Source organism: Populus trichocarpa, chromosome 6, assembly GCF_000002775.5.
Source record: "Populus trichocarpa isolate Nisqually-1 chromosome 6, P.trichocarpa_v4.1, whole genome shotgun sequence".
NCBI classification, from domain to species: Eukaryota; Viridiplantae; Streptophyta; class Magnoliopsida; order Malpighiales; family Salicaceae; genus Populus; species Populus trichocarpa.
The window spans coordinates 5307617-5334734 of record NC_037290.2 but is presented as its reverse complement, the minus strand read 5'-3'; the positions used below and the strand labels follow the sequence as shown (position 1 = coordinate 5334734).

At 30.1% G+C, this 27118-nt stretch overlaps 1 protein-coding gene across 8 annotated transcripts in view; it reads left to right on the top strand.

Annotated features, from left to right (window-relative positions):
* The first annotated feature begins 2945 nt into the window (after nt 1-2945).
* Nucleotides 2946-27118, top strand: part of LOC7474716 (calcium-transporting ATPase 10, plasma membrane-type) — a 31675-nt gene continuing 7502 nt past the window's right edge. Inside the window, exons 1-19 of one of the 8 annotated variants that reach the window (XM_052454172.1) lie at nt 2946-3160; nt 15298-15368; nt 16441-16531; nt 20057-20090; nt 20592-20766; nt 21125-21241; nt 21323-21362; nt 22081-22196; nt 22288-22419; nt 22556-22645; nt 23116-23185; nt 24228-24298; nt 24380-24463; nt 24550-24627; nt 24710-24781; nt 26437-26520; nt 26597-26679; nt 26759-26867; nt 26943-26998. In XM_052454172.1, the coding sequence (XP_052310132.1) occupies nt 20602-20766; nt 21125-21241; nt 21323-21362; nt 22081-22196; nt 22288-22419; nt 22556-22645; nt 23116-23185; nt 24228-24298; nt 24380-24463; nt 24550-24627; nt 24710-24781; nt 26437-26520; nt 26597-26679; nt 26759-26867; nt 26943-26998 (1367 nt within the window). In that variant the 5' untranslated portion in view covers nt 2946-3160; nt 15298-15368; nt 16441-16531; nt 20057-20090; nt 20592-20601. Of the gene's footprint in view, nt 3161-14235; nt 14474-14687; nt 14845-15297; nt 15369-16421; nt 16532-20056; nt 20091-20279; nt 20767-21124; nt 21242-21322; nt 21363-22080; nt 22197-22287; nt 22420-22555; nt 22646-23115; nt 23186-24227; nt 24299-24379; nt 24464-24549; nt 24628-24709; nt 24782-26436; nt 26521-26596; nt 26680-26758; nt 26868-26942; nt 26999-27118 lie in introns of those variants that run through there. The other 7 variants (XM_052454169.1, XM_052454171.1, XM_052454168.1 and 4 more) reach the window with 7 other exon arrangements.

The window sequence follows — 27118 nt, the reverse complement described above, 5'->3', positions numbered from 1 at the left end:
TATAATAGTCATTGATTGTTTGAATAAGATTTGAAACTCTTTTCAAATCTCATTTTCAAATTACATTCCATCTTAATCAAATATTTCTCAGTCAATACTATTTGAGAACAAATATAATATTTTTTCTAATTCACTTAGGATGATGAATCATCTATTGATTAATCAAGTACCTTCATATAGTTCATGTTGCATTCAATGTTTTCCATTTTGTTACCTCCATTAAGATAACAAGTAACAGGATGAAAACATAATATTCTCTATATAAGATGACTTAATGATCTCAGGTCTAAGAATCACTTACACAACCATCACGTGAGTCTTTTCATAGACATAGATGATTTCTCCATATGAAATTTTCATGCGGGTCAGTTCAGTATACATGTTTTATAACAAGCACCTGCATATTAGTTCTAGATATTTCTTATATCTCAATTTATGAGAACAACCGCTTCATTTCATAAAAAAAAAAGAATATAATATGTATCAGTTTTTACGGTTTTAATAAATGTCTAATATCTAAGAGAATATCGATCATGTATATTTTAGAAATAATGTTTTGATACAATAAGAATTTTATAATTTTATTTGCAAAGTATTTATGTCTCATAAACTTTATCTTTACTCTAGATTTATAAATCTAATATTAGATAAATATTAAAAATAAATTAAATTTTTATTAATAATAAATATATATTTATATAAATATAATAATCTCTTATCTAACCACCCAATAGCGTTCATACGTATTAAAGTAACACCAAGTACTTTTGATTTCACGTCTTTTTGGATTTGACTGGTTGCTGCTCTAGATTTTCCACAAAGACCCAGATAAGGTCGTCGTCTTCGAGTTTTTTCGAGGAAATTCAGTAGCTAGACCACTACTACATCAACCGTGTAAAGCAAACTATCACAATATATAGAGGTAGGGAGCAAGAACAACACCGGCCTTGCATCCGCTGCATCATCTGATTTCGTGGCCTAGGATGGCTCATTTTTCACAATGTAAAAGGTACGATATATATATATATATATCTATTGGAAGAGGTATCCATTTCATGTGAGATGAGATGTTGCTTTTCTGGTCTTTCCTTTTCATGCTCTGTCCTCACCATGAAGCGACACCACGAACACGAAACCGCGTCTCTTTTAGGTCACTAGGATGAAAGTACAACATCATATATATATATATATATATATATATATATATATATATATATATATATATATATATATATATATATATATATATATATATAATATTAGTTGTTCTGTGCTTGTGTAATGCATTTTTATTTTATAGAATAATTTGTGTTTTACTTGAAGGGTAATTACATTATTAGTTGCATATATTTATAGAGATAATTACATATTTAGTGTATAAACATTTTAATTTATTTATTTATTTAAGTGTCCCAACTTTTTTTTTCTATTTAAAGCCTTGTTTGTTTCTTGAAAAGTGATTTCAACTTCTTAATTTGTAAGATTTGTTTCTCATTCTTTTAATAAACATAAAAAATAAAACATTAATAAGTTATTTTTCAGCTTATTTTTCATAATATAGTCAAATACTGGAAAGTGTTTTCTAATTTACTTTTCATGATACTACCAAACTTCAGAAAATAATTCATTTTTTAAAAAAATCACTTTCCAACAAATAAACAGGGATCTAACATGCAGACCTTCAATTTTTTTTCTATTTTTTAGAATTAGTGGTGGAAATGTGTTTGGTTTATAAGAAAGAGGAGGAATTTAAGTAATTTTCTTTTTTAATTTGGACAAGCCATCTTTTATTCTTATTTGCTTTTAAATTGATTATATTGTTATTAATATTGTTTGTTGTTTTAATTCTTGATTTTGTTATCAATATTGTTTGTTGTTTTAATTTTGTTTGATCAAAATATGGCTTACATAAGATTGCGAAGTGGATATATATTTTAAAATTGATAGCACTCATCAAAAAGATAACAATTACCCAACAATAGCATACAAGTTGGCAACCAACTTCCCCACCTAAACCTTTTTATCTTCTCTTTTATCGCTTTCTGCAGCTCAGTAGGTAATTAAACAAAATGAAAAAATTAATGGTTTTTAGGGGTGCCTAACATATATAATTAAAGGGTATAATTAAAAAAAGTTCACGAGTTTAGACCTAGAATGTAAACTTCTTAAGAATATATATGGGGCGCCTTGGCACATATTTATGTTGCTATAAACAGAATAAAAAAATTCTAAAAGATTGATCTGATGATTAAAAATTAATTTTTCAACCTCTTGAGTTCGAATTTAAGATCAATATCCATAAAGATTTGTTAAATTTATCATTGATGTAGGAGTACGCAGTGAAGATGATTGATTTTGATGAACATATGAATGAGTATCGAATTAATATTTTTAATCAGGGTATTGTTTGTTATTGTATTTCAAAAGCGTTTATGAAAAAAATAATTTTTTTATTTTTTTTATTTAAAATTAATATTTTTTATTGTTTCAGATGTTAAAAATAATTTTAAAAAAATAAAAAATATATATTATTTTGATGTGTTTCCAAACAAAAAAATATTTAAAAAGTAACAACTATCTTACTTTCAAACACGTAATTAAAAGGAGAGGGCATCACGATCAAAGAAACTAACTAGTAGACCAAACCAGTGGGTGATATCTTCTTTGAGGAGATGTTATAATTAATTCGTAAATTTGAAAAAATAAATAAATTCTAGCCAAATAGATTAGATCATGACACCACTTCAGAAATTTCCACGAACTTCCCTTTCGGATTGGAATGAACGAAGTATATACGAGTTATGTACGCACTGACATGCCTAGCATCTTCTTCACGTCAACTAAAATCCTTAACAAGTGGGAATCCAGTCTTTACAGCCATTTGATGCTTATATACATATTCCTCCATCTTAATTTATAGCTATTTCTTGTCCATAACCACATGCATGCATCCATCTTTGTTCCTATTCTTCTTCCCTTTTGACCTTGATGAACACATTACCAAGTGTATCTTCTCTATTTCCAGGAAGGAACCAGAACCAAATACCTAGCATATTTTCAGTCAAAATCGAAGAGGCCTCCGAATTCTGCGAATGCTGATCTTGAGGATCGTATATATATCTACACACACACACACCTTTTCCTCTTGTTTCTGGACAAGGTAAGTATATTCTTGCCTTTTTTGGACTATATATCATGCGCGCGCGTGTCTCTCTTTACTCTCTATCTCTTAACCTTTTGCTTTATTCTTGCCCTGATTGTCAAGAGTGGAAAAGGAGGTGATCCTTATACAGTGTATTTCGAGAGATTCTTATTTTGAAATTAGGCGATAGTATTAATTCCCACATCTATTCTACAAACCAAGATGTTCAAGGCTTGGTGTCTTGAAGCAATTATTTATAGAATTGATCAACATATCATACAGTTCATCCATGCCTTTTCATTTCGGCTGAATCTTACTTTGAGGTGCTAGCTTAGTGAACAAGGGGTTTGTTTCCCCTGTTAGTATTTCAGTTTGAATGTAAAGAAAGATTGTAGGTGAAATTTGTTAAAGAAATACGAACGTAAAAGAGAAGGAGGCTAGGGTTTTCATTTATCACTTTATTTTAAAGTTCTTGTTTTAATCTAAATACAAAAAGATTATATATAGGCTAAACTAAAAGTATTATTTTACCCTTAACAAATAAAACAAAATAAATATATTTCATAACATCTCCTCTTAAACTCACGATGCGGCAGCTACAAACATCGATAGTTTGCCAACTAGAAAACAAAGAAGAGAAATAAAATGCGACTTAGTAAAAAAAATCTGCAATCTGCAAATAAAAAGAAATAAAAGGCAAAGTAATGGTGTCATGTTTGAGATGATGACGGGTAAGATGACAATCGATCTCAATGTGCTTAGTTCATTCATAAAAAACCAAGTCATGAGCAGTCTGAATAGAACTCTGATTGTCACAATACATAGAAGTAAGATGAGAAAGGGAAACTCTTATATCCACAAGTAACCAACGCAACCAAACAATCTCTTTGGTAGTAGATGTCACAATGCGACATTTTGCTTCAATTGAAGATTAAGAAACAATAGATTGTTTCTTGCTCTTCCAAGAAATAAGAGAATCACCTAAAAATATATGGAAGCTAGTAATAAACTTGCGATGTGTGAGATCACTGTCATGATCAGCATCAGAGTATGCATACAGCTTCAAGGAAGATGTGGATGAAAGTAAAGATTCTAAAAGACTGTACCCTAAAGATATAACAAAATACGAAGAACAGTTGCCCAGTGAACAGTAGTAGAAGAAGTAACAAACTGATTAACAATATATGCAATATCTGGACGAGTAATAGTGAGATATACTAAGCTCTCAACAATAGTACAGTATAAAGTAAGATCTGTCAAAGGTAAACTATCAGAAGAAGAATACCTTGCGTTAACGTTAATGAGAGTATCTACAGTCTTGTTATTAGTAAGTCTAGCCCGCTCAAGAATATCTGCAACATATTTTAACTGAAAAAGAAGATAACCTCCAGGTGAGTAAGCTGTCTCAATACCCATAAAATATTGAAGATAACCCAAATCCTTCATTTCAAACTATCTAGCAACTCTGTCTTCAAAACTGAAATACCATTAATGTCATCACCGGTAATAATCATGTCATCAATATATAAAGACAGAATGATACGACCTGGATCAGTACACTTAATAAAAAGAGCAGAATCATGACTACTAGAAACAAATCTAAGAGACGAGAACACAACAGAGAATTTCTCAAACAAAGCACGAGGTGTTTGTTTGAGACCATATAACGTTTTATTAAGCTTACAAATATACTCATAGTCATATGAAACACCAGGAGGAGGCGTCATATAAACTTCTTCTTGAAGATCTCCATTCAGTAAGGTATTTTTAACATCAAGTTGAGAGAATGTCACTGACAAACCGAAGCTACGACAGTAAAAGTACGAATAATAGTCATTTTTGCAACAGTGACAAATATCTCCTAATAATTCATACCATACTGTTGAGAATATCCTTTTACAACCAACCTAGCTTTGTATTGCTATATAGACCATCAGAATTAATCTTGATCTTATACACCAAACGACAACCAATAACACTCTTACCAAGAGGTAAAGTAACCAAATCTCAAGTATTTGTCTTATGCAAATCATAAAGTTATTCATTCATAGCTTGTTGTCAAATAGGATTAAGAATTGTCTCTTTATAGGAAAAAGGGCTTAGAGAGACAATGAATAAAAGCTAAAAAGGAAATAAATAATAAAGAATAACAAGAATAAGCAAAATATGGTAGCTTTGTGGACTTACAAATATGTGTGGATTGACGTAGAAGTGGATCCACAATCTCAAACGAAGCTTGAAGGACTATAGATGAGAATGGAGCTTCACGTGTGTTGAAGAGTAAAATATCAATACCTGCAAAATGATGAGTATAAATTGGTCGAACATTGGGAGGTGTATCTGAGGTACTAGAAACCTGAAATGATAAACTATCAGAATCCTTAGAAAAATGATATATATAAATAAAATCAAATCTAGTAAACCTATGAGTAGTGGTTGAAATAGAAAAAAAAAAGTATATGCTCGAAAAAAACAACATGACGAGACACGTAAAGTTTCTGAGTTATTTGATCAAAACAACGATACCCTCTTTTACTTTCACCATAACCAAAAAAGACACAAATAGCAGATTAAAGAGGCAACTTACTGCATTCTATATAAAGACGAAGAACAAAATAAATATAACAAAAAACTCTAAAGTATGAATAATCAGGGGTATACTCATATAACTATTTGAATGAAGAAAAACCTGAAATATGATAAGATAAAATTGTATTAATCAAAATTATAGTAGTAAGGACAAATTTTCTCCAAAACTCACTAGGAACATAAGCAGATAATAAGAGAGAACGAGTAATTTCGACAATGCGCGTATGTTTTATTTTAGCAACTCCATTTTACTCAAGAGTATATGTACATGAAGTTTGGTGAATGGTTCCATTTAAGACAAACAACTCATAAAATTTATTAGAGGTGTATTCCCCACCTAAATCACATCTAAAACATTTGATAACAGCAGAATGTTGAGTTTTGACAAGAGCTTGAAAAGTTGTATATATCTCAAAGAATTTAGAACGATGTTTCATTAAATAAACCCAACAATAATGAGTATGATCATCAATAAAAAAAACATAATATCGAGAATCTCTTTTTGTGGCAACAAAAGAATGTCCTTATACATTAGAATAAATCAAGTCAAATAGGGAATAAGAAACAGGAATATTTCGATTAAAAGGTAAAACAAAAAATTTCTTTAGTTTACATCCACTAGAATCAGAAATATTACAAGTTTGCAAATTTTCTAAAAGCTCATATGGATGTCAAAAATCTTAAACAATAAGATGAAATATGACATAAATGAGAATGTCATAAATAAAAATTAGAAGAGCAAATGACTCAAATGAAAAGAAGACAAATCAACAATAGCAGCAATAACAACAACAACTGACACTTTTAACTCATCCAAAATATATAGTTCATTCTCCCTACAACCTGTCCCAATCAGTTTTTGAGATTGCAGATCTTGTACATAATAAAAAAAAGAAAAAAAAAAGAGGAAAGAGTGACTAAATAAACACCAGAATCACATAACTAACCAACATACATCATATTCAATCTAAGTTTTGGAATAAGATAAATATTAGGGAGAGATAAGTGAGATGTGATAGCAAAACCAACACATGTTAAAGGCATGATAATGCTATCAGCAGTCATAACAGGAATAGAGGGTGAAAGGGATACAAAAGTAAAAGATGAAGAATATGAAGACATATGATGTAAAGCACCAGAATCCAAGACCCATTCGGAATGTGACATTCCTGAGGAACTATGAGGCAACTGGCATATAGAAGAAGAAGTAGATATTGTTTATGGTTGTAGGAAGAGAAACTTTTGAAATTTCTCAGCTAGAGTACTAGGATTTGTGATAGAGCCTGATGAAACTATTGTTGCAGTATCGTGATGTAGTGGTTTATAACCCTAAGGTGGTCTATGAGCATTAGATTGTGACTGACTATCAGGTTTTCAAGCTTGATTCTGTTATCTTAACTTGGGACACTGAGCCTTCAAATAACCTTTCTACTTATAGAAATTGCACTCGTCTAAGGCAACCCTTGTGTAAAGCTTATTCTAATGATCTTAGAATGACTTAGATGGTACTGCTAGTACAAAAGGATTCGAAGCAAAAAAGAATTCTCTTTTAGAATAAGACTGGAGACGTATTTTTTCAGCCAATAACTCACTGACAACAGAGTCGACAGAAAGTAGTGGAGAACGATGCAGAATTGAATCTTTAAGTCCTTTAAAATCACTGCGAAATGTTGTTAAAAACTGTACCATTCGTAATTGCTCTCTACGATCAATATAGGCACCGCATACCTTTAATTCTGCCGATTCTGTAAAAGCCAATTGATCCAAAAAATGTGTCATAACAAAATAAAACTCTTTAATACTCATATTCTTCTAGTGAAGAGCTTGTATGTCATTCTCTAATTGATACTGCTTTGTAAAAATTGATTGCGTGAATAACCTTTACAGATGATCCTGAACCTCCCTTGCTTCCTATGCATCTATCAAAGTAGTATCCCCCCTCCTAAGTATTCTTAGGGATCACATAAGGCCCACTAACATATCCCAATATCTTTTTACCCTTAAGGAAATTTCTCATTACATAACTCTAATACGAATAGTTCTTTCCATCCAATCTCACACTCATAGACTAAAACGAATCATCTCTTTTAGTAGCCATAATCAATAAACAAAGAAAACAAGAATGTAAAAGCAACGAAAAATAAAATATCAGATTGCAAAAACTGAACAAACATTACAGAAACTGAGCAAATATTTTCTCAAAGTTATACGATTACTCGAAAACAAAAAATTACAGAAACATAACGCAACTATCAAATTGTAGGAGTTGAATGGAAGATGAAATATCAGATTTGCAGGAACTAAATAGAAGATGAAATACCAGATTTGCAAAAACTGAACAAATTTCACTTCAAAAAAAATTAAGTCTCGTTCTATAAAATCAGCTTTGATATCATGTTAAAGCAATCTAAATTAACATAAAAAAAATACGGACGAAAGAGAGAAGAAGGTTAGGGTTTTTATTTATCACTTTATTCTATAGTTCTTGTTTTAATCTAAATACAAAGAAAGAAAGTATATATATATTAAACTAAAAATATTATTCTAATCTTAACAAATAAAACAGGGGGGGTGTCCCCTCTTAAATATGCCAATGAAAAAAAAAGTTTATATGATGGAAAGAGACTTTATTTCAAAACGCAAAAATTAAAACTAATGGTTACAATTTCTAGTAAACGCAGCATTTACCGATAGAAATTTCTCACAAATGCAAAATCATTATGTTGAATAATTTGTTCTTGTTTTTTCCCTAACACAGAGGTCGGTACCTTTCATGTTTATTTGCAAAAAAGCATTCATGGGTTTTGCTAGGCACTTATTAAGGAGCATTACTATTCCAACGGCCTCCACTAACACGCTTTTATATATGTATAATAAACTTCTTCATAATTAAAATACACATCGCACGGAAGTTTTCTGTTAAATATTTTCTTATTAACTAGTATACTCTTAATTATAACTCACCTAATTTAACACGGAAAAAAACATTTTAATTTAAAATATGTTTATCAATTAGCTAACCACTTAACATATTTTAGTGATTTTAAGATTTTGAATTATTATATTTTCCTATTTTTATGAAATAATGTTATATTTCTTGCAAAAATTCAAAATATTGATTTTTAGGCAATTGAAAAAAAAAACTGATTTATTTCTTTGAATTATTTTTAGAATAAGCGAATGCATATTTAAATAATTATTATTTGATGTCAACAAAATGCAAAATTGTAGGGTTTATTAAGTAATATACTAAAACGCGTAGGAAATTCACTGTAGCTAAAGCTTTTTTTTTTTTTTTTTAGGGATAGTGTTTTTTCGTTTTTTTTTCAGTTTTTTTTTTTCCTTTTTTTTTCAGTTTTTTTTCGTTTTTTTTCTTGCTTTTTTTTTGTTTTTGGTTTTGTTTTTCTATAGCAGTTTTTTTCTTTTTGTTTTTTTTACATTTTTTTTTAACACATAGGTTTTTCACTGTAGCAATTTTGTTTTTTTTTCCTCGCTTTTGTTTCTTTTGTTTTTTTACATATAATGTATCGCTGTGCACACAGTGAAACACTTGATTTTTTTGTTGTGTTTTTTTTTTCTTTTTTCTTTTTTTTCATTTTCCCTATGAGTTTTTTTTTGCCTTTTTCTTTGTGTTTTTTTTTCTTTCAATGAATTTTTTTTTGTTTAATTTAGTTTGTTAATGTAAAAAAAAAATTTAATTTAGTTATCATATTTTCATTACACGAATCTCAGTTTTTTTTCTATATTAACCTGGTTGAAAACTTAACTTTGTAGCTTTTTTCAAAAAGAAAAAAAAAATTATGGATTACTACAGTCTTTCCCTTGCATGATTTTTGTTTGGTTGCAATGTTTCCCCCACATGTTTAATTCAATTTTTTTTCTTTTTCTTCATTAGTTTTTTTCTTTCTGTTGATTTTTTTTTTGTTTTTTTTAATTACTCTATTTAATTATCACACTTTTATTACACGACCTTATAGCCAGACCCACATCCAATATTCTTGGGTCTGGTGTTACTGGGTCATGTAAGTTTAATTTTATTATTAATATTATAAATATTACTCTTTGGTCAGACATTGCAGCCACCCAAGATTCTTAGGTATAACTTTGCAGAAAAATCCAAGATTTTTCAATTTTTATTTTTTAAAATATTTTTTATAAAAAAAAATAACCCGCGGCATCGCGCGGGTATCAAAGCTAGTATATATATATAATCCGAATATATATTCAAAGCAATTACAACCCGGTTTGATTGTACCGGTAAAAATCACCTGTAATCATCCTGTTAATAATAAAGTAGCAAAACGCACATGGAATAGCATCGTGCAGGACGGTGAATTAATTGAGGATACAATTTTACATTACGACTTGTTATTATTTAATTGATTATTGCTTTTATGTTTCATTTTTAAAACTATGATCTCTTATTTACTAATTATTTTAATTGCGTGAGATATATTTACTAAGGTGTCTACCTATAGTCTATCTTGTCCACGAGTTATTTTTTTTAATTAATTATTGAGAAGTTGTCTGGGAGTATCGTATGGTTTCTTTTTAAAATATTTCTTTTATTCAGAATCATTGTATTAAGATAATTTAAAAATATAATAAATAAATAAATTTTAACCGACCCTATTTAAATAGCAATTCCAAACGAGTGACCCGAATGACATGGAACTGATGCTCGACAGGATTTCAAGCTTTGAAAAGAAAAGAGGCTTTAACTTTATTGGTTGACAATTTAAAAAATAATTCTTTAATGGGTCCACGGCATTCAAGGATGATCTTTTATTAGCCCAAATCAACTCGCAGATGAGTCGTTTTTTTCACTCGCTGCCTGAATATTAGGAAGTTTATTTTTGTATTTTTAAAATATTTTAAAAAAAATTAAATTTTTTTTTCAAATTAATTTTTTTAGTATTTTCATATTGTTTTGATAGGTTAATATTAAAAATAATTTGTAAAAGATAAAACAAAATATTTTAAAAAATAATTGTTACCACACTTCAAAACACCTTTTATCCCATATAAAAAAATAAAGAAAAACAAAACACAACTGTCCTTACTTTTTTATGTTTTGTTAGATTAAATCCTTTACTTTAAATTGGTTCAAATCAATCCTTTTCCTTCTAATTAGAAATGATTTAAGCCTTTTTATCAAAGATTCTTACCAATTAAATGACGAAATGAATGTCACAGTAACAAGATAACTAGAAGTAAGATTTCAAATTTCTCTATTTTAGAAATATAGAGGTTGATTTGAGCTAATTCAAAGATCAAAGTATTGATCTGAGCAAATGACAAAGTAGAGGGATTACATGTGATTTTAAGCATATTTTCATGTTTTGCCTTTCTGAATGACTTTTGTTTTCTTTATTTGTTTGGAATTCTAATTGTTATTTTTTAAATTGTTTTTTATTTAAAAATATATTAAAATAATATTTTTTTTATTGAATTTGCTTGTTTCTTGAGATTTATTTATTTAATAATTTGTTGTAATTGAGAAATGTAAAGATATTATTTATGTTTAATTAAATAAATTAGAAAAATATATGAATATGTGAAAAGGTCATTAATAATAATTAAATTTAAAAAAATGATTTTAAAAATTAAATTTTTAAATTTTTAAAAAGTCATTAATACTATCAATAACAATAACAACATGCATGTGCTCATTGCTTTTTTTGTTTCTTGATCCCACGAGATTTTCCTACAAAACATGTAATCTTGGCTGTAAAGTACTGCCTTATGTGGAAAAGAAGGTGCGTACATGTCTAATTTATATATAAAGTGTTTGGTTGAAAAAATAAAAATATAAAAATAAATTTGTTTTTCAAACAATTTTAGAATTAAATTTTTATTCATTTTTTTTGTTTCAAGATAGTAATAAATTAATATAAAAAAACAATACATATCAGTTTGAACACCTAAAACATATCTTAAAGACCTAGATAAATCCATCTATGATCTTAAATAACGCTAAAATCAATCTAAAAATCCAAAATCAACTCAAATCCAAACAACTTCTTGAACTTAGATCTATCATCTTAGGTAATAGAAATGAAAAGAACATTCTAGTAGAACTCTTCTCGTCAAGTGGAGCTTTTCTCATCAAATGAAACTCATTAATATCAAGATTAATTCTTTTTTATGATTGATATCTAGTCAAAAATAATTTTACCTTCTCAGCTACTCAATTAGATTCTAACAACATTTTCTTCTTTTTTTGACCAAGAAAAAAACAGGAAAAATAAAGTTTTTAAAAGTTAAAAAGAATAAAAAATGCACCAATTAGAAAGTAGGAAAACTAAAGTGAATGTTTCGTGTCCGTTTCGTGTCCGTTTTGAGAATAAAATTGCTCTAAATATTAATTGACGTGGAGTGTATATATGTATTTCGTTGAGTGCGCGCGCATTCATGAATTTCAGCCTGGATTGTAGAGACGAGAAGATGAATTTTCTAGATTGATATTTACCGGAAATTATGGACAATTACATGAAACTGCGGTAGGCGAAGGATTAAGATGTCTTGCGAGTACACAAACATTGTCATGTGATTCGCCGTTTATGTTTGTTTAATCAAAACTATAATAATAGAGTATAAAAATCGTCGAATCTAGACGTGGTCTCAATGCTATGCACCGACTTTCTGCGTGCGAATTAAGAATGCAGGTACGCTTGCCGACCACAACAATTATTATATCCAGCAATGCTAAAATGTTTTAAAAAACATTACGGTGTTTCTTTTATATATATATAAACAATGAAGTATCTTCATTTTTAGTTCTTTTTTCCTCATATGAATTGTAAAGCGAGTCCTTTTATTGTTGATATGAATTGTAAAGCGAGCCCCTTTTTTTTACACCATTTCCCCCCTTTCCTTTTCTTTCCTTTCCATTTCCCCCTCTTTTGTTTTCCTTCTTCTTCTTTTTTTTCAATTTCATATTTAAACATTTTCTTGATTTTGAATTTGTTTTTATAATTTGTTTTGGTTTTTCTCGTAGCCCTGATCAATCAAATATAGTGGTGCATTAATATTAAAAAAAATATCATCTTGAATTATTTTTTAAATTCTAAATCACACCTTTTATTAGGTGTCGGGGTTGGATTTGGATCCATAAAGTCAAATAAGATATGTTGGGGTAATTCTCATACAGTTTAATTTAAAATCTGGATTAAATAATGAATTAAATCAAAAGATTTTAAAATTAATTTGCAGATTAGATTTAATAATAATGCCAACAATTCTCCATAACTTAGATATTATTTTTACATTTATTTTTTTTATTTGACCTAAAACATAGTGCAACCTCTAAACTTGTACTCTATCCTAGAAAACTTAGGTTGCAATGCACCACCTTCAGCGTAGTGTGATGTCACCCTTTTTTTATTATTATTTTTTATTTTTATTTTTTAATATTTATTTGATTAAGAATTCATTTTCATAAATTATTTTGATTTGTTTTTTATGAAGTTATCTCAGTCTCAAGCAAAAGTCTCGATAGTTGATTTGTCCTCGATTTTACAAGTGTCTATTTTTGTTATTGTATAATTAAGTAATAAATAGTTTTAAAAAATAAGGTTCCTAAACCTAGTGGTGTTAATGACCCGAATCACGAACTTGATGGGTTAAGCCATGAAGTCTAGATCAATCCAATATGTTGCCCTCTTAATATTTTTTTAAAAAAGTCATTTTGAATTTTTTTTTTAAAGCTAAACTAAGACTTTTATCAATTGTCAATTGTTGAGATTGTTTTTGAATCTGTCAAATCGATCTAATCATGTTAAAATAACTTCTACATAATTTAATTTTAAATTTTGTCTACGATGATTTCAAGATTGACCCACGATCAAATTGCATATGAATTTAACATATTTTCTCACGGTTTTTTTTTTTTTATTATTATTATTATTATTGGAGCCGCACTGTAACGCGGACATGTAATTTCCAAACCATGGAAATTTAAATGGAATGGGCAGAGAAAATGCCTGCCGACGAAGATTTGCTTTAGTTGCCGCAAGATTAATTATGATTTTAGGTGGGAAAATTTATATTCACGATAGCTAAAAAACTAGAATTGAAGCACCATAATATTATTGACAAGCTGAGTAGTAGATCCCTGGAAAGAGGTATTAAGAGTCTGTCTGGTTCCTGTTATACTGTGAAATCACAATTACTTTGTATTGCGAGGGTGATGTCGTGATGCTCGTTGCTGTAAAACTATACAGTGCTGATTCGAGTGTAGGCTGTTTAAGAAAACATCGATCATCAGTCCCAGTACTGATTTATTCCTTGAAGACGAGAGCCTAATTAAATTATGCATCGAAGAGAAGCAAAATGAGAACTTGGCCCAGTATGATCTGTAACTGTCGAGAACGGCCATAGTATTTATCTCTGGCACGTACGATTGCTTGTGAAGTAACAAAGTTTGCTACTTATACTTGGATGGCAAAATCAAACTCAGCTTCATGATCTACCACGTTCACATATCTATATATCTTGAAAACGTTAGCCATGATGATAGCTTGACATCTCACCAGTACGTACCCACCCTCAAGGAGTTCGCTTCATCTGCACACAATTCCTCTTTCTATTCAGATCTACAAAAACCTACTGAACAAGCAAAGGAACAAGTATCATAAAGAGGAAACGGAAAAGGAAGTGGGCTTCATTTTTCTAATCAAACATCCTTCTTTTTCTTAGTGTATCTACCAAGCAACCATTATCTGTGCATTGCTACTACAGGTTCGTTGATTTCCTGTTTAAAGTTCTTTTTTTCTTTAAATTAATATTTTTTAGATGTTGTTAGCTCATTATGCTTTGCTGGTATAAAAAATAAGTTTTAAAAAATAAAAAAAAAACATAAGTACGTTACTATAATAATACTAAACAGAATTAAATTATTCTTTGCTTAAAATTAAGTGCTAGATCTATATAGATCTATAAAGATTAGAACATTGAAGACACGATTAGAAGTTTTAGTGGTTCAAGTCTTTTGGAAGCAAAAGCTATAGAAGTCCATCTGTGCATACATTTCATACAAGCCATTTCGTTTCCTACAATAGCTACCGCTGCTCTCTGCTGCATTCCTTGAAGGCTTGCTTGAATGTTTTAAGGTATAGTCCATATCTATACAAGATCCTACATGGTCCAATGCATTAATATGGGCTGGTTGGAGATTTCGGAGAAGAATCTGAGCACTGTTACTGAATCAAGGAATCGTTTCTTGGCGGGGGATAAAAAGGGTTACAGTTGCTTGAGTATACGACACAAGTTGAAGCATTTACTTTGTTACTTTGGTTTTGAAATGGCCATCTTTCTTTCTCTTTCGCTTTTCAGTGTAAAATCCCCCCCCTGATGATTTTGAAATCCCGATTCTATTGACGATTATTTACATCATTAATTATTACCATTGATTTTATTCAAGAAGCAAGATTTATCAAGATTTGGCATGATTCTGTTCCATAAAGAGGAACAAATATATAGCAGATTTGCAGGAGTGCCAGCCATTGATATTTAAAAGGAGGCAAGGGAAGCCAACTCATGAAATTTCTTTCTTGCTGATGCAGAGGCCAGTCTTGATTCTACTCTCTTTTACTCGAAGCCTGTTAAAGAATTTCTGATATTCCTTCGGCAACTGGTAAGTGATTTCTTCGGCATTCTGGTCCTTGCATCCTTTTTATTATAAGAATTCTCTGTACGCAAATCGCACCATCAAATCAACCTGGAGGGATTCAACCAACTGGCATGTTTTGTTTTTTCTGAAATAAACACTTGAAAACACCTTATTATTATAAAATATATATTTTTTTAGATTTCTTTTATTTGTAATTATCAAAAAATACTTTAAAAAATATTAATTTAATAGTTTTTTGAATATTAAAAAACAACTTGAATAAAAAACAAACACTCTTTTATTTAAGAAAACATCTGGATCTTCTATCCTTTAATTCTCTGTCAAAAAAGACTAATTAATTTGTATGTTAAGCTTGAACTTTATTTGATTCGCTAACAGTAATATAAAACGGTCAGCAAATCAACGAACTTATGAACAAGATTTGAATTTCTTAAAGTGTTCTTCGTTGCACGTGTCAAGTAATCATAATCGGCCAGACAAAAGCCTTTGAATGAGTTCTTCAATAAAAGTTGAAAAGTAACGGCAAAATTAATCTAAACACGAATCCAACTCATAGATAATAAATAACAGTAGACAATACATTTTTATCAATTAATAAATAATTTATAAATATTAAAAAAATTGATCCGCAATACGCGTTGCTGCCATCCATTTGTTTGTTAGATTGTCTGTTCTTGTAAGGCCACATGGCATCCGCCAAATTTGCCAGAAAGCTGCATACCGTGTCGTGAATACAGAGGTACACACATCACGTTGCCACATGCCCACATTACACAGCTTCAGCGCAGCATGCTTTCTAGTGTCTTCTTTCTTCTTTATTTTTCCAGTCATTTTAGTATTTATTTTGTGCGATGACTCCAAGTCTAGTCCCACCTTCTTTTGCCAGCTGGCTCCACTGAATTTATTTATTTATTGATTTAATTTGATTTGATTTCCTTTCACAATTATGTCTTGTATCGGTGCTAGCTGAGTGATCGCAACCTTTTCTTGCAAATAATGGCTTTTTTTAATTATTATTACTATTTATTTTGCTCCACTGAATTTCTTTTTGACTAGATGCCACCTTTCCTTGAAGTGGAAGGTTGATTTCACAAATCACATCCCACTTTTCACAAAGAAAGAAGGGCGACTTGGAGATCTCCAACCCTGCAGTTCACTTCGATCGGGTAAGCATGATAGCTAATTTAGTGCCTGTACTTTAGATTTCTTTTCATTTTAGTGCTTCTATTTTTTTTGTCCAAAACCTTGTAAAGGATTAGCATGATAAAAGTTAAAAAGCAAGAGAGCAAAGGAAAATCATTTAAATTAATTATCATGGAGAGTTTTTTTAATTATCATGTTTAGTAAATTTTAAGAGATTAAAAAAATTAAATCATTTAAATATTACTTTGAGATTTGGAATATTTGGAGAGAAAAATGCTCATTGCTATATATCATGCTGTAAAGCTGTTTCAATCATTTATATTGATATATCTAGGAGCATTCTAGTGCATTTTCTTGGTCCTAGGCTCAAATTTTTTAATGTAAATTATTGTTTAATTATTGTGTTTTAGTCAATAATTAGATAATCTCTTCACTTAAAAAACATAGAACATAATTTATTTATTTATTCAAAAAGAAAACAATATAAAATTAATACATTTTCTAGTTTTTGAGTCTGAAAAGGCTTTCAGAATTTTAAGAAATGAATAAGTTTTCTTATTTTTCATTGGAAAAGAAAAACTAGAAAAAGAGAAAAGAAACTGAAAAAAAAGCTCTTTTCCCCCCATTGTCCCTCGCAAATCATAAACGAAGTTAAGAGGATAATTTATAAATTTTAAAAAGGAATTAATAGTTAACTCGATAAAGAGATTATAACTTATAAGTTATGTTTACAAAACCAAAAGTACCAATTTAAAGAATAATAAAAATATAGGGACTTAATAAATTAATTTACTATTAAAACATACTCTAAATGGTACGGGGGAATCACTGTTCCCCCATATACATTTCACTGTGAATTACACAGTGATTCTTCTTCTTTTTTTTGGCTAACTTTTCCCTTTTTTCTTTTTTTTTTTGTTTTTTTCCCTTTTTTTCAATTTTTTTTTTCAACTTTCCTATTTTTTTTTCATTTATTTTTTTTTCAAAATTATTTTTGTTGATTTTACCTTTTAAATATTGACCTGGTTAAAATTTTTGCTTTGTAATTTTTTTCTTTAAAATACTGTGAATTGCTGTGATGTTTTTCCACATAGTTTTTCTATTTTATTTCTTTATTTTTTAAAATTATATTTGTTGATTTTTTTTAATATTAAGCTGATTAAGAATTTGGTTTTGTAATTTTTTTTCTTTAAAACATTGTTGATTGCTACAGTGTTTCTCCGCATGGTTTTTTTTCTCCAAAATTATCTTTTTTTATTTTATTTTTTAATATTAAGCTGGTTAAAAATTACAGTTACAATATTTAAAAATTCAGTCTCTAAGTTTTTGATCACCAACACAACTTTTTTTTTCGTCATGAAATATTTGCTCCATCATACCTTTAATTTTTATTACTTATCTAGCGATGGTTCATAATTATAACACTATTAAATGTATTTGTTTTATAAACCCGCGGCACGGTTGAGATTACACTGTTCTCCTTATTTGAACTTTTGTAGAGTAACAAAAAGAACACGGCCCCACTCATTTTCTTTTTGTAAGATTCAGTAGTCAATTGCTCCTCCAATAACTACCATTCAAACTGCCCACACCATAAAGGAAGGCACGAGAAGCGCGTGATATTAAATACAACTTTTTTTCAAAAAAACCCTAATTATTGGAGGACTAAGTGCAATAATTTTTGTTTTTAAGTGTTTTTTTGAAAATATATTTGTTTTGAAAAAATATTAAATTAATTCTAATTTTAATAATTTTATGTGCTGGTTTTTTTTAAAATAATATATTAATAAACACCCTGCAACACAATACTCGACACCTCTTAATTAACTAGTTTAAAACTCAATTTTTACAAGTTGCAAGTGTAAGCTATTGCATGCCTGGCAAGTTGTGAAAAAAAATAAATCAATGGCATTTTGTTTTTATTTTTTTAATAAGAGGTGTCTTGGAGATGTAAAATCAGAATTTGATCACGTATAGTTTACATTAGATATTTAACTTGTTCTTCAACACTGATTAAATATTGTTTTTCCAAAAAAAATTGTACATATAGTTTTTTTGACACATTTTTGTAATTAAAAAAATTCTAAGCAAAAATTAAAAAAATATATATGCATACATGTAATTAAATAAATTAGGAATTATGTTTGTTAAAAAAAAAACAGATGTAAATCAAAATATTTAATCTCGTAAGACGTGACATTTACTTGATTGTGTTTGCTAATTTTCTTTATTAAAATAACTCTTTTATTTAATTAAACGATAATAGAAATAGATACACACATTAAATTGATTGAATGAATAAAAGGGGAAAAAATTATCATGTAAGGCTATACATATTATAAATATTATCTGAAAATAAATACATTTAATTTTAAAAACAAAGTTCATCTATACAAAAGATAAAAAAATATATATAGATAAATAAAAAAACCTCTTCAAAAATTAAATGCATACAAGATAACTAAAAATAATCATAATTTAAAAGAGGCTCTCTAAACAAAATAAAAAAGAGAATTAATAGTAATCTAAATATAAATAAAAAATAATTTTTAAAAAACACATATAAACAAGATTAGGTTTGTTTTTTTTGGTAAATTCAAGGTAAAAAAAAACTCTAATGTGAGCTCCCCTCATTAATTAAAATGAACAATTTGACATAAATTTCAAATATTTTGATGGGGGAATTAGTGCCAACAAAATGTTTTTCTTATTACTTAGATTTCAGTAACATTTTCACATTAGAGATAAAAAAAATAATAAGAATGAAGTTTGAGATTAAAATTAATTTTTTTTTAATTTGAAAACAAAAAGGATTTGATATTTATAATTTAAAAAATATAGGGATTACAATAAATATTCTAGCCTAACTTTTTAAAATCACTCATTCTCTACATGGTTTTTATTTTGATCCCAGTCTTTTAATTTTATTTTTTCCCAACAAATTGTTAAATTATTTGGTTAAATAAGGGTCAAATTAAAAAATAAAAAAAATATGATATTGTGAACAATGTTTGTTCACATTGTCGTGTGAGGTACCGGATACACAGTATATTTTGCACAGTAACATTTTAGTTTTTTAGTTAATACTCCAAAACGGCATTAAAAGATATGCTAGCACCGGCTATAACCGGTCACTTGTATTTCTAGTCAATATCTCTCTCGGTAAAGGTTCCTTTAAAAAGACATTCTTACCATTTTTAAATAACTGATGTTATTCTTGTGGCAAAAACGCCTTGAATTTATTTAAAAATATATTTAAATAATATTTTATTTTTAAATTTATTTTTGATATAATATATTAAAACATCTGAAAACATATAAAAAAATTAATTTAAAATAAAAAAAATTTAAAATTTTTTAAAACAAAGAAATAAACGGATTCTGCATGAGCCCAATTTTTTCATCTTTCACGACTTTTGAATGAAAAAAAATTGCGAAACCGATTATAGCCTGTTCATTTTCATCCTTCAGTACCACGCAGTAATAACTGCGTTATAAAGACATTCTACTGCTGCTATTTTAATGTTTTTTTTTTTCTTCTTTCACAGGCGTTTCTACCAAGAAAGGAGGAGGAGAAAACAAGTAAGCCAAGCGCTTTTTTTACCCCCTCTCCGTCTCTGTCATACAGATAGATTTATCATTTATGTATTCATTTTCTTTTCCAATTTTCCGTGCGTTCCACTCCCAAGCCGTGTTCACTGAGAAAATATAATTAATTAATAATAATAATAAAAAAAAATCAAAACACACCTCGTTTTTTCTCGTGATTTCCAAGAAAAAAATGGCTTAGCCGCTTAGGATACCTTTTTCAGTACAGGAAATGACTTTCATTTTTCAAATATTTAAATCAAGAAGAAAAAAAAACAATAGTGAGAGGGTTCGGTTTAAGGATTTTTTTAAATGATTTTTCAAATAGCATTATCGAGGCAGACAGAACTCTCATGTTATTTATTTTCTTGGAGTCCAGAAAATGCTCTCTGATTTTGCCTTGTTTTAAAAAAGAAACGGTTTTTTGATTTTAATGGTGGAAAAAGGAATCGAAGTGAGGTAATTTTCGTAACGGTGCCATCTCTCCTGCGACAGAAATAACTGAATGACAAGTTTGTTCAAAAGCTCGCCGTATAGAAGACGGCGAGATGATTTGGAAGCCGGAGAAAGTCGTTCTACTGGCTTTGATGTCGACGACGGCGACTCGTCGGATCCTTTTGATATCCCCAGCACCAAAAACGCCTCCATCGGCCGCCTCCGCCGATGGCGGGTACGAACTCGAATCTCTCTGTTTTATTTTTTATATTATTTTCCGTTTTTTAGGGATGGTGATTAGTTTTTAGTAATTAGGGAAAGTAATCTTGTATTAATGAAAATAACAGTGTGTATATTTTATTTTATTTTGTTTGTTTTGAGTAGGCTATTAATGAAAATAGTAGTGTGTATATTTTATTTTGTTTGTTTTAAGTAGGCTATTAATGAAAATAATAGTGTGTATATTTTATTTTATTTTGTTTATTTTAAGTAGGTTATTAATGAAAATAATAGTTAATTAATCACATCTTTTTTATTTAATCTTTGAAGTTCTATTTTTTTAAAAACAATTAATGTAAATGTGGATTTTGTAGCAAGCTGCGCTTGTACTTAATGCTTCTAGAAGATTCCGGTATACATTGGACTTGAAAAAGGAAGAAGAGAAACAGCAAATATTAAGGAAGATAAGAGCACATGCTCAAGCTATACGGGTAAATAACGCTTTGGATTTTTTTTTGAATTGCAGGAGGTTATGTTTTGTTAATTTATGTTTCTTTTTTGGATTTGATTAGGCCGCATATCTTTTCAAAGAAGCGGGGAAAAGAGTAAATGGTACCCTTTTTTTTGCTCCTTTACTATCCTTAATGCGGCTTGCTTGCGATTTTGTAACAACAGTATGACATGTTTTAATTAGGCTGCAACTATGGTTATGTTTGATTTTTTTTCTTATGGATGAATGATTACCATTATATGTTTTCACTATCTATTTGAGTTCTTGTTTCAATTACTTCGACTAGGGTGGTTGTTAATTTCCTTTTTCATCACTCTTTCACTAACTTCTGTTTGTATTTGTTGCGTTCCTTTTCGTTTGCTGTATTTAGCAGTATTGCATATCATTTCTTTGTTCAAAATCTCAGATATGCTGTTTGGTCTTTTAATCATTTCTTTGTTTCATTTTTTCCTCATGTTTCTTTTTTGTTCACTCAATAGTTCAAGTGAGGGCATCGTATCCTTCAATCTCAGGCATTCCTTTTTCTTGGTCTTATTTATTTTTTATTTGTATTCCATGTTTCTCATTTAATTGAAGGTTACTCTGGTGTAGTGGTACTGCAGCAGTTTTGAAGTTATGTATTGTGTATTGTGTATAATAGATCGATTTCATGTTCATCTTTTGGTGTGTTAGTTGAATGGGTATTTTATGATTTCTGTTTTTGTCTGAGATGTTCAGTGCCCTACAGGCTTTTAATTGTGTTCTTGTCACAAGTAGCATGGTTCTGAATGTTGTACCATGCTGGTTGTATGTGAACCAACTGGAATTTGTGCTTGACAGGAACCGCAGAATTACACATTCTGCCACCCCCAGTTGGTGATTTTGGAATTAGCCAAGATCAACTTTCTACAATCACGAGAGATCATAATCATAATGCTTTGGAGGAAATTGGTGGGGTAAGTCTACCACAAGTATTTCTCATTGATTTTATGTATTGTTTTACTGTTCTTATCTTACATTCCTTTTCTTGTTATATATATGCACCAGGTAAAAGGAGTTGCAGATGCCTTAAAAACTAATACAGAGAAGGGAATTTATGGAGATGATGCTGATTTACTAAAACGGAAGAATGCATTTGGATCAAATACATATCCTCAGAAAAAAGGAAGGAGTTTTTGGGTAACTTCTTTTGCAAATTCGTACTCAAGTGCCATTGCTTAGTTTTTCTTTATTACCTTCCTGTTTCTCCATCTACTTCTTTGAACCAAAAAAATAAAAAGAAAAAACATTAAATTTAATTTGGTGCTTTCTGTAGATGTTCCTTTGGGAAGCTTGGCAAGATCTTACTTTAATCATATTGATGATAGCTGCAGTGGCTTCTTTGGTGCTGGGCATAAAGACAGAGGTGAGTTTCTGCAGGGCATAACTGATTGTGCCATCATTAGATGACAGTATAAATCAGAAGAATGCTTCACTCAGAGGTTTCAATGAATTGATTTGTTCAACTTCTGACAACATGATCCTCGCTTCTTGGAAGTGAATAAATTTTGGTTTCCTTGTGCTTACATTATATACGTTGTAATAATCTGGTCTGCTTTGGGAAATAACACTGATGGTTGATTAAGAAAAAGAATCATGTGCATGTGTCCACACAGATATAAACGCTGGTTCTGTCATGTAAATGTATAAGCACACAAAATGAAGATGGCATTGGTGCATGAAAATACTGGAAAATTGCCACTGAGTTCACATAGTTTCTTGGATGTGAACTCCATGTCAATTTGCGTGCTATATGTTTCTAATGGTTTCTTGACCTGCATCCTATCAATAAATTTTTGTTTACTTAGTCATAGTGTCTTGGATTTTTTCTTCCAGGGTATTAAGGAAGGATGGTATGATGGGGCCAGCATTGCCTTTGCAGTTATCCTTGTCATTGTTGTGACAGGTATGGAGATACATGTATAGTGCTTTATGTATTTGAATTGGGAAAAATAATATTTGGATAGAGTAGCAAATTTGGGGATCTCCATTGCTTATTATTATTATTTTTTTAATCTCAGGATAATACCCATATGATTCAGTTTAATGTTAAGTTAGTCAAATCTATTTGGTCTTATGCTGAAAGTCCTAAAACTGTGGCAGGTCTTGTATGATGATGCCTGGTGCCTTGTGACATGTTTGTGTTGTGTTCCTTGCATTTCTTTCTATTGATCTGTTGCTGAACGCATGTGTGTTGAATTTACGAAACATTTCCAATAGTAATCATAAAACCGTAGCTAACTGCAGACATTGGAAATAGAAGAGCAGCTAAATAGTGACAATATTGCATATTTAACAGAACTACCAGCGATGCGGAAGTGAACAAAAAATGGAGATACATTTAATTCCATTGATATATATATATATATATATATATATTTGTGAATGCCATGTGTTATTCCCTTATAACACTAGTATTTCCTGTCTTCAAATACTTATGTGGTATAATAAGTTAATAACGCTTTAACTCTTGAGCAGCTATAAAGTGCTATACTTTTTCAGTACTAGCAGAATATTTTTATGCTCTACCAGCTTGTTCTGCACTTATCATTTATCATGTTAGTCTTTATTCATTTGTTTGGGAAGATCAAAGAAGCCTTCAACTGTGATTTGCTTGCTTCATTGGATTTTTTAATGTTTGAATGAGTTATCCAGTATGATAGGAAAGACCTGTTAAGGGGCCAGCCAACTATGACTGAATGTCATATAAGATGCTTAGAAAATCTGGTTATGCTCTCTGATCGTTTTGCGAACAGTGCAAATTTTCTTCTAATGACTAGCTTGATGAAGATGATGTATATATTCTTGATGGATATGAATCTTTTGCTTTTTTTTTGTGTGTTTGCTAATATTAGTTTGAACTTTAAGCATCCACAAGAATCGGTTGCTATGCATTATTCCTATACTGAACGGAGCATACTGACTTTCACCATGTTTTCTTGTTTCAGCTATAAGTGACTACAAACAATCTCTTCAGTTCCAAAATCTAAACGAGGAGAAGAGAAACATACATTTGGAGGTGCCTTTTCTACTATGGCATTTTTTAAAGTTTTGGGCACCTGTATGTCTTGTACTTTACCTTTAAAAGGCTCATGTGTAGGTTATCAGAGGAGGTAGAAGAATTGAAGTTTCTATATATGATATTGTTGTAGGTGATGTCATACCCCTTAACATTGGTGATCAGGTAAGCTCCTCTTTCCTCACATTTTTTGGTATTTTTCATTTCATTTCATTTTCTACACTTCATCTGCATCCTTCATATTTCTTTAGGTACCTGCTGATGGAATTTTAATTACTGGTCACTCTCTAGCTATTGATGAATCAAGCATGACTGGAGAAAGCAAGATTGTAAGCCTTGGACCTATCTTTCAGCATGTCGAAATTGCATTATTACACACTTTGTATTTAGGTATGATTGCTTTCTTTGCAGGTTCATAAGAATTCCAGGGAACCATTTCTAATGTCTGGCTGCAAAGTTGCGGATGGTAGTGGTACTATGCTGGTAAAGCTTATGCATTCTCATTTTTATTCTTTCTCTGCTAAGTACAATAGTTTTGAATTTCTTTAAAAATCCATCTTGGCTCATTAAGCAACTTGTGGAGAGATACAGCTAAGATCTCAACATTGTTTTTGGTTTATATTTATTTAAGAGGAAAAAAAAGAGTAAAAGAGAGGGAAAAAGCAGATAGTATGTGCTGCAACCTTTTTGTTTTTCCTTAAGGGACCAAGGGCTTGTTTTTAACCTAAGTCAGACCCCATTCATTATACGTTTCATGGGTATTCGGATCCTCTCATATTCTGCAGGACATGATATTTTAATCTAAGCCTTCCAAATTTAATGAAGGGGTAAGCTCTAACACTATTATTTGCATATTTTGTGCAAGTACCTGTACACTAAAAATTTATGGTAGAAAATTATAAAAGAAAAAAGTGAACAAGTTAAAAAAAAGAGACTGTACAACACGAAATCTGCTTTCAAATCAGTAACTCTGGACCCAACTTGTGCATCTGTGCATGAACAAGAAATGGATGTTGTAAGTGATTAAAGACAGCTATAGACTAGAGATATATATAGGCTACTATAGACAGAATAGGATATGTTTCATTTTTTATCTCCCAACAGAAGAATATCTATGTAAAAGCAGATAGTATGTGCTGCAACCTTTTTGTTTTTCCTTAAGGGACCAAGGGCTTGTTTTTAACCTATGTCAGACCCCATTCATTTTATGTTTCATGGGTATTCGGATCCTCTCATATTCTGCAGGGCATTATATTTTAATCTAAGCCTTCCAAATTTAATGAATGGGTAAGCTTTTCTTATCCAAATTCTAACACTATTATTTGCATATTTTGTATAAGTACCTGTACACTTCAAACTTATGGTAGAAACTATAAAAGAAAAAAGTGACCAAGTTAAAAAAGAGAGACTGTACAACAAGAAATCTGCTTTCAAATTAGTAACTCTGGACCCAGCTTGTGCATCTGTGCATGAACAATAAATGGATGTTGTAAGTGATTAAAGATGGCTACAAACTAGAGACGTATATAGGCTACTCTAGACAGAATAGGATCTGTTTCCTTTTTTTTTTCCTTCCAACAGAAGAATATCTATTTAAAACAGGTGGCAGCAAATATTGTGAAATTTAGATTTGCTTTTGTCTGAAATGTCATTTAATAAGATCTTAGCCATTCTTTAATTTGAATGGCATAGATTAAAACAACATGATTGTCATGTCCTAAAGAATATGAGAGGATATCAGTCCTCCTAAGGGAAACCACCATTGTGATGAATGACCTTTGGTAATTTGGGGAATACTTTGAGGACTTTTTTTTCATTGATGTAGATTTTCCTCATGCTCATTTTGCATTTTTTTTCCTTCGTTCCTTTTTTTTTCATGTTAATTGGTAATATCGTCCTGATTTCTTATTTAAAACCAATTTTGTAATGTTCCTGAAGCTATTCAAGACTTTCACTTTGAAGTAGGAATGCAACTTTTCTTGCTTGTTGTAGAGATTGTGAAAATCTTGTTCTCAGCTAACAAATATAGTTAAGGATGCAAAGGCTGTACTTTCATGGGAGGGGTTGATGGTTTATTGGCTTATATTTACCTTGCTAGCTTACGTCTCTTTTCTTTTTCTTTTTCTGGTTGTTTGCAGGTAACCGGTGTTGGAATTAATACTGAATGGGGGTTGCTCATGGCTAGTATTTCAGAAGACACTGGTGAAGAAACACCTTTGCAGGTCTTTTTTTCAATATTGTTTTGTGTTAACGTTTTATATCTTATACATTATATTTATTATTAGTGATTGCTTACAGGTGCGCTTGAATGGGGTTGCAACTTTCATTGGTATTGTGGGGCTTACAGTAGCTTTGCTTGTCTTGATAGTCCTTTTAGTCAGGTAACTGTGATATCTGTTTCTGTGTCCTCTTCACATCTCTTTATATCTGTATGTTGAATTTGTGAATTTGACCCAACAGATATTTCACTGGCCATACAAAAAATTTTGATGGAAGTCCTCAGTTTAAAGCGGGTAAAACAAAAGCTAGTACAGCAGTAGATGGAGCCATTAAAATTCTCACTGTTGCGGTATGAGCTTCTTTCTTCAAACATTCCCTCTAGTTTCTATATGCCTCTGATTTACTAACTTCATCACCATTATAGGTTACCATTGTTGTAGTTGCAGTGCCTGAAGGGCTTCCCTTAGCAGTTACTTTAACGTGAGTTTCCCTACTCAGAAAATTACTCCAATATCTCGGGCAGCATTGTTTATCCAAACATCAGCCATTATTTCTTTCATCAACGATCATCAAAAGCTCATATTACTAACCTCTTTCATT